Source organism: Chaetura pelagica, unplaced genomic scaffold (genome assembly GCF_000747805.2).
Source record: "Chaetura pelagica isolate M959 unplaced genomic scaffold, ChaPel_1.0 scaffold379, whole genome shotgun sequence".
NCBI classification, from domain to species: Eukaryota; Metazoa; Chordata; class Aves; order Apodiformes; family Apodidae; genus Chaetura; species Chaetura pelagica.
In genome coordinates this window covers 58,875-66,985 of record NW_009954412.1, presented here as the reverse complement: position 1 = coordinate 66,985, position 8,111 = coordinate 58,875, and the positions used below count along the sequence as shown (strand labels likewise).

At 51.6% G+C, this 8,111-nt stretch overlaps 2 protein-coding genes across 2 annotated transcripts in view; both read right to left on the bottom strand.

Moving 5' to 3' along the window:
* Nucleotides 1-1,007, bottom strand: part of POLR2C (polymerase (RNA) II (DNA directed) polypeptide C, 33kDa) — a 10,738-nt gene extending 9,731 nt beyond the window's left edge. The window contains exon 1 of the mRNA XM_010004383.1: nt 989-1,007. Coding sequence (XP_010002685.1) covers nt 989-1,007 — 19 coding nt within the window. The remainder of the gene's footprint in view (nt 1-988) is intronic.
* Nucleotides 1,008-1,732: 725 nt separating this feature from the next.
* COQ9 (coenzyme Q9) overlaps nt 1,733-8,111 on the bottom strand; it is an 8,295-nt gene continuing 1,916 nt past the window's right edge. Inside the window, exons 2-7 of the mRNA XM_010004382.1 lie at nt 5,913-6,048; nt 5,410-5,552; nt 5,061-5,145; nt 3,810-3,953; nt 2,389-2,544; nt 1,733-1,798 (exon numbers count right to left, since the gene is read on the bottom strand). Of these exons, the coding sequence (XP_010002684.1) occupies nt 1,733-1,798; nt 2,389-2,544; nt 3,810-3,953; nt 5,061-5,145; nt 5,410-5,552; nt 5,913-6,048 (730 nt within the window). The remainder of the gene's footprint in view (nt 1,799-2,388; nt 2,545-3,809; nt 3,954-5,060; nt 5,146-5,409; nt 5,553-5,912; nt 6,049-8,111) is intronic.

The following is an 8,111-nucleotide window of genomic DNA, read 5'->3' as shown; positions in this document are numbered from 1 at the left end:
CCAGCCCCAGAGCAGGGGCAGGGGGGACGTGTTCCCGGAGAGGCACCGTGTGTGGCCAGAGCATGTGGCAGGGCCGGAGAATGATCGCCCTGGACAGAGCACCGGCCTCCCTGAGCCCCTCCTGTGCCCTGAGCCAGCTTGGCTTCCTGGAGCCCCTGGGGTGCTCAGGGAGCTGAGACCTGCAGAGCTCAGCACCCCTGCACAGCCCCCTCGGGTGTGCAGGTCCTGACCGGTGCCCTGACAGTTACTGAACTGGATTGTGCCCTAAAACCAGCTGCCTGCACCCCCTCTTCGGAAGCAGCCCAGTCCCTCCCATCTATCTGCGCAGGGACAGACTGAACACCCGGTGACAGGGGACATCTGGGACCCTGGCCTGCAGGGGAGCACCGTGCTGAGGTGCAGGAGCAGGGGTTTTCTCTGGCAGAGGATCCTTCTGGCATGTGCAGGTATGAGAGCAGTGAGAGGCTGGAGATACGTAATGATTCCACCATAACTGAGGGGGAAGGAGGTGTGAGAAGTTCTTGAGAACTACTTATGCAGTAAAAATGATGTCTTCATGTTTCAGCCTGTTTGTCTTGTACTGGTAGGAGGGAAATGTATTTCTGATAACAAGGAAACCCCTTTGCTGCTAAATGCAATGGGAGCTGGCCAAAAATAGAATTACGGGGAGGCCTCGAAGTCCCCTAAAAAACCATCCCCGGGTACACAAAGGATTGTTTCCTATCTCAGAGGACATGCAGATCCCCCTGCACAGACACAAAGTCCAGAATGCTACCAAGAAATGGCTGAATTCTTGGAAGGACATTGCAGTCAACTGGAACAGCTTGAAGATGTCACCTGCTATGGCCTGGGGACAGGTGCCAGCTCCCACATGTCCATGGAGGCACAGACCTTCTGTCAAGGGACTGGCAGATGAAGAGATCTCATGACAAGTGACAGAGAACACTTGTATTTATTCTGATTTCTGCCTCTCATCCCCAAAGCTCACCTGCAGCTTCAGACTTCATTTTTTATGCTCTTTTACAAGCTCTTTCACCACAAAACAACAAATTAACCCCAAACTGCCCAGAAGATCATCCCTACATGTAATCAAGTTATAAAAGACAATTCTTTTTCATGCTGTCCTCTAGAATAGAGGAAAAATGTGCTGACATTCAGCATGGAAGGGAACAGAAACCAATTCTGCCCTTGCAGCCCTGCTGGTTTCAGCTTTACTTACAGTGACAGCAGCTCCCATCAGGCCCTGGACCAGCGCTTCTCCAGTCGACTGCACCTAGAGGACACAAGGACACCACCACCTTCTGCTTTCTGCAGTTACACTTGTGGCCACCCAAACACAGACCTAACACACAACATATCTGCTACAGAAAGGTGCTGACAGAAGCCAAGCTCTGCAGACAAATGATAGCCAGGCACACTCCCAGAGATTTCCTGGGAGTAGATGTCTCCTGAGCATGGGGCCAGTCTGAGAGGGAACTGACACCTCATTTTACTGGAAAATACTACAGCATTTGCTGATGTTGCACCAACTGCATTTGTGCAATCCCCAGCCTGATGGTGGTGTACATGGTTTGTGTGATAGAAAAGCCAGTTCAGGCTGCACATAATCCCAGAATCACAGAATGGTTTGGGTTGGAAAGGACCTTAAAAATCATCCAGTCCAACCCCCCTGCCATGGGCAGGGACACCTCCCACCAACCCAGGTTGCCCCAAGCCCCATCCAACCTGCCCTTCAACACTGCCAGGGAACAGCAGCTCCCATCAGGCCCTGGACCAGCGCTTCTCCAGTCGACTGCACCTAGAGGACACAAGGACACCACCACCTTCTGCTTTCTGCAGTTACACTTGTGGCCACCCAAACACAGACCTAACACACAACATATCGGCTACAGAAAGGTGCTGACAGAAGCCAAGCTCTGCAGACAAATGATAGCCAGGCACACTCCCAGAGATTTCCTGGGAGTAGATGTCTCCTGAGCATGGGGCCAGTCTGAGAGGGAACTGACACCTCATTTTACTGGAAAATACTACAGCATTTGCTGATGTTGCACCAACTGCATTTGTGCAATCCCCAGCCTGATGGTGGTGTACATGGTTTGTGTGATAGAAAAGCCAGTTCAGGCTGCACATAATCCCAGAATCCCAGACAGGTTTGGGTTGGAAAGGACCTTAAAAATCATCCAGTCCAACCCCCCTGCCATGGGCAGGGACACCTCCCACCAGCCCAGGTTGCTCCAAGCCCCATCCAACCTGCCCTTCAACACTGCCAGGGATGGGGCAGCCACAGCTTCCCTGGGCAACCTGGGCCAGGGTCTCACCACGCTCATATGTGTGGATCCTAAGGGATCTGGGGAGCAGGGATGCAATGTGCCCCTCAGGCTCCCCTACCTGGCTCGCTGTGTTGCCCATGTTCATGGCGTCAGCAACGCGGTTTTCCAGGAAGCGCCAAGTGTCCTCGAAGTCAGGGGATGAATCCTGCATCATCACCAGCTCCGTGGTGTTGTAGATGCCAGTGAGCACAGCCCGACGAGTGTACCAGTTAAACTGCCAGGGTGTGACATGACAGAAAGAGAGAAAAAAGTGGGACCTGAGTGCACCTCAGCAGTCAGAACATGAAAGGAGAATTTAAAATGAGTCTTCAGCTTCATGTGCTGCTACTACTGTGATTAAAGTACTCAGGTACCTGGAATAAATCCTAGTTGTTCCACTCAGAATTACAAAGCAACAGAGAAATTAAAACACTGGCCTTGATTTTGAAAACAACAGTTGGCTGGAATGCTCTGCTGTCTGCAGCAGGACCTGCATGCTTTGAGGAGGGGAGAAACAGGAGGGATGTTGCCACCTGCAGCTGCACCTCAGGTGCCTGAGAACAAATTCTGTCTGTTAACTCTCCTCTTGCTCTGATAAAACACCCAAGCTGGTCTGTGAGGCAGGGGCACACCCTCCCCTGCACAGGGAGCAATGATAAACCCCTTGCCTGGGAAAGCAGGAGCAGGCTCAGCACCCCAACTGCCCAGAACTCTTCCTAGCAGGGAGGAGATGCCAACAACAGACAAACCTCAGCACCTCTATCCCCTCCCTGCATCCATGAGGAGACTTCAGGAACAGCTCAGCAGAGACACCACCTTTGACACCTCCATTTGACTTTCATAATGCACAAGAGATCTGCAGTTCCTGACACAATCACAGACTTTCAGTTCTCTTCTGGTTTATTCCTTTAATTTATCTGTCATCTTATTTATTTTTCACTGGAGTAGCTTCCCTTTTATACTCAGATAAAAGAAGCTTATTAAAGTAGTTTGTCGAAATGGTTCATTTAGCTTTTTCCATCTCTCCCTAGATTAATCTCTTAATGATGATTATGATGAATTAAAGTAATGTATTAATTGCTTTAATTAAAGCTGTAATTTTCTTTTATTTCCTGCCAGAAAGATGAAAGCTTTAATAAGCTACTGGCATCTTTAGGTAGGTTCTTAAAAGGTTTTCAAGTCAAATCTGTAAATGCTGCTGGTGGTGGCAGAGAAAGGTGCTCTGACAGAGCTAGGCTGCTCACTCACTGCTGCATCAACTGCTTCATCTTAAAATCTCAGCAATTTTGTTTGTCTCTTCTAAAAAAAGAGCACTTAAGACTCTAGGAAAGCAGGTCCTTTTGATCTGCACTAAACACATTGGCTTTAATTTGCATTTACTCCCACTGGCTCCTTAGTCTCTTTGGAAATGGGACTTTAGCTTCCAAGGACCCTTGGGTGCTCCTGAAAATGTTTTCCTTGTTCAGCAAGAGGCTCATTTCAGGGGCTGTGGCCTGGTGCCTGCTCCAGCCAGCCAGTCTGCCCAGCACAAGGACTTACATCTGTGGACTGGTCTCCAGCATGGTGCCAGATGTCATCGATCATGCTGGTGAGAAGGCTGAGGCTGGTTGGGATGTTGTGTGGGAGCAACAGGATGCTCAGGGCCTGCCAAGGAAGCACAGATACATGGGAGAGTGAGAGGAAGGGGACAGCACCAAAGCAGACCAGCACTGCTTTGCTGTGTTATCTCTTCCCTGTTGCTGCTGACTCTCCCCCAGCTCCCCGTGACAAGTCTTTCCTGCTCTTTCCAGCTAGCACCCATCTTTCCAAGCAGCAGGATTTGTGGGGAAGGTGCTGTGTGGCAGCTGGGCTCAGGCCTCAGCCCATGCTGGAGCCGAGCTCCCAGCTCAGCTCCAGCACCAGGGCTGTCCCTCCTGAGCTGCCTCCCTCTCCAGGCAGGGAAACAGCCCAGGCTGGGCTGACTCACCCCTGAGCTGGGCCCTATAGGCAGGGAGTCAAAGCTCTCCTGTCTCTGAACTTGACTTTGAACTTCAAGTAGCCCCCAAGGACAGAGCAACCGTAATGGCTCTGCTGGGACCCTGCAGCCTTTGAACTTAATAACAGTGCCAGGTGGGTCACAAACCACCCACATCCTTCAGAAGACAGGAACAAACCCAGGAATCCCATCCTGGGTCTGCAGGAAGAGCCGAGTGCAGCTGCCCAGAGGCCAGTGCTGACCCCAGACAACAGCAGCTGACTGGGCAGCCCAAGGTTGGGAACTCTGCTTGTTCCTGAGGCCACAGTCCAAGTCCCTTTCCACCCTGGGAAGAAAGGCCTGAGGCTCAAATCTGAATTTTGAAGCACGGAGCACTCTCAGTTCCCAGGTCTGTCCTCAGGTTGCCAAGGGTCTGTCACTGGCAGCTCCTTGCAGCGGGTCAGCAGTTCTGCCTTTCCAGGTCTTGAACAATACTGGTGTGGGCAGAGGAACACTGCAAGGAGCCTGACTTGCAGTGACACTGCAGAGAGGACACAGGTTATGCCCAGGGGATCCCAGGTGGGTGGAGGTTTGCCTTTCCAGAATGGCAAGAAACAGAACACCTTTAACTGCCACATTCCAAGGCTGCTCTCCTCTCGAGGGGTATGAACCATGTTAAGCCAGCCAAGGTTTCATTTACAACCTTGAACTACTCTGGTAGAGACAACAATGAAGGCTGCAGGGTGTTTAAATTGCACACAAAAAAAAAAGAGACAATCTTGCTACTCATTTGATACCTGGGGCCATTTGTCAATATATGGAATCAGCATCCTCAGCCTGGCTTCCACAGCATCCCTCAGGAATTGATCTGTAGGCTTCTTCCTGGGGGAGGAAACCAAAATAAACACAAAGAACATCCAAGTTAAACTCTGTTCTGACCCTGAAAGATCCCTCTTTTACCTGTCTGAGCAATAGATATCAAACTATAATGTATTCTTTGTGCCTCCAGTCCAAGCCTGTGCCTGGGAAAATATTTTTATTTGGGTAAATTACATTTTTTACTTCATCTGTGTCCTCAGAGACCTCCCTGTCTATCCAGTCTCCAAAGTCCACCAAGGAAGGTGCCTTTTCATGCCCAATACTCACTCAGCTTCACCCAGCTGCACTAGTTTTTGCTCCTGCTCCAGCAGCTCAGACAGTTTGGTGTTGCACTGAGACACGAAGTGCAGGATCAGTTCACTGCCATCGCTGTGAAACATCCCTGCAGCAGCAACAGAGAGACCCAGCGTCTGCAGGGAAGGAGGGAGAAGCACAGACCAGGTCATACACTGCTCCACAGCACCCAGACAGGAAACACGTTGGATTTATTGCATGAACAAATCTAAATGAATTTAAACAAAAGCAACACTGCATTGAAAAGCTTATCCTGTGCATGTTTTGCTCTCTTTAGGATTACTACTCTACATTGTGCCTTGGTTTATCTCTGACAGGGTTATCCTGGAGTAGCTGGGACACGTTCCTGGCTGCTACCATTTGCTGACTAGGGTGCATGGCCCAAGAGTATGTGGGGGAAGCATGCAGGCCTGGCTGTCCTTGGACTTCAGCTCCATCCAGTTTTCCAGTGGTTCATTGCTTCTCTCCCCACATACCTTGGCTCCCTCTGCAATGGCTTCTGCAGTCCAGCCATGTTCAGGCACAAACTCCAGCGCTGCTGTGAGGATTCGATGCTGCAGCTGCTCCTCGCTCTCATAGTCCTCAGACTCCTGGCCGCCCTGGCCAGTGTAACTATGAGAAGGTATTGGTAGAGTGAGGGGAAGGTCACCATCAACCACCAGACACCTGGGCTCTGCCCCTCACTCCCTGCCATGCCTCGAGATATGCTCCCTTGGAATATATTTCACCTCCTCCTGTAAAATCCTTCCCTCTCCAGAAAAAGGATTTTTAATGAACTCTCTGCCATGAGAGGATAAGAGAAAAATAAGGGAGAGGTCAACCTAGGTGCCTGTCTAGAGAGCAATCAGCCTCTGATTCCCCCTCCTTCACAGGAAAGCTAAACTGTATGCTCTTCTGAAGGGGTCTGTACAGTTACAGCCAAATGGACAAGATACCATACATATTTTGCGTAAATTTACACAAAAATCCAGAAGCCAAGGCCTGCGCTTTGCAGGCCAGAGAGGTTCCCTCTTGAACACAAGTCCCATCCTGTCTCCAAGGCAGACAGTTGAATTTGCACGGTCACAGCAAACCAGCTCTCCTGCTGCTGGTTTGTCTGGGGCTCTGTTAGCTCAGGATCTCCCTGTCTCCCAGCTTCAGAAGTGAGTTTTGGGAAAGCAAAGCCTTCCCATCCTGCTGCCGGCAGGACAGCGCTACCAACAGCCAGGGAGTTACCTGGGGCGGGGGCCCTGAGCCTCCCGTTCAGGCTGAGGATCAGCTGCGTGTGAATCCCTCTGCTGCTGAGAGGAAGATGCCCATGGCTCCTTCTGCTCCTCAGAGACTCTCCTGAGCACAGCTGAGGCCTGGAGAAGACGCTGTGGTGGGGAGAGCTGGGACCTGAGCACTGAAAAGGAAACCAGGAGGGTTAGATGCCTCCTTCAGCAAGTCATGGGAAACCAAGGTGAAGAAGAGAGTTGTGGCCAACACAGCTGCAAAGAACAGGAACCCGTGGAGAGTCTTTTTTTACACTTCCCCCCTCTCAGCTGAGCTCATATTTACTTGATTAAAATAAAGGGAAAATGTTTTGTGAGGAAAAGAACGGCACAGCAGTGCAGGTGAAAGGAGTTTCTGGCCTCTGAAGGGGTCTGTACAGTTACAGCCAAATGGACAAGATACCATACATATTTTGCGTAAATTTACACAAAAATCCAGAAGCCAAGGCCTGCGCTTTGCAGGCCAGAGAGGTTCCCTCTTGAACACAAGTCCCATCCTGTCTCCAAGGCAGACAGTTGAATTTGCACGGTCACAGCAAACCAGCTCTCCTGCTGCTGGTTTGTCTGGGGCTCTGTTAGCTCAGGATCTCCCTGTCTCCCAGCTTCAGAAGTGAGTTTTGGGAAAGCAAAGCCTTCCCATCCTGCTGCCGGCAGGACAGCGCTACCAACAGCCAGGGAGTTACCTGGGGCGGGGGCCCTGAGCCTCCCGTTCAGGCTGAGGATCAGCTGCGTGTGAATCCCTCTGCTGCTGAGAGGAAGATGCCCATGGCTCCTTCTGCTCCTCAGAGACTCTCCTGAGCACAGCTGAGGCCTGGAGAAGACGCTGTGGTGGGGAGAGCTGGGACCTGAGCACTGAAAAGGAAACCAGGAGGGTTAGATGCCTCCTTCAGCAAGTCATGGGAAACCAAGGTGAAGAAGAGAGTTGTGGCCAACACAGCTGCAAAGAACAGGAACCCGTGGAGAGTCTTTTTTTACACTTCCCCCCTCTCAGCTGAGCTCATATTTACTTGATTAAAATAAAGGGAAAATGTTTTGTGAGGAAAAGAACGGCACAGCAGTGCAGGTGAAAGGAGTTTCCGGCCTCGGCCCGGGAACGGGGCAGACGCACCCGCGGTCCCTGCGGCTCCCGGGGGCACCGGCCCGGGCTGGGCCAGGGCACGAGTGATACTCCAGGGTCACAACAGATCAGCAGACACGCTCCTCAGATGACTCAGAAGCAACGCACCTTCCATTACAGCTACTCTGTGAGAAACTTTAGTTTAACCGCAGCGAGGTTTGGGGTTTTTAAATAAGCTAGAGCTGCACGGCTCCCTCTGCTAACAAATCCTCCCCCGAAAGCGCTGCCCGGCCCGGGCTGGAGCGGTTCCAGGGCCGAGCGAGGGGCCGGCCGGGCCGAGGGGCCCTCCTCCACCCGGGGCGCGC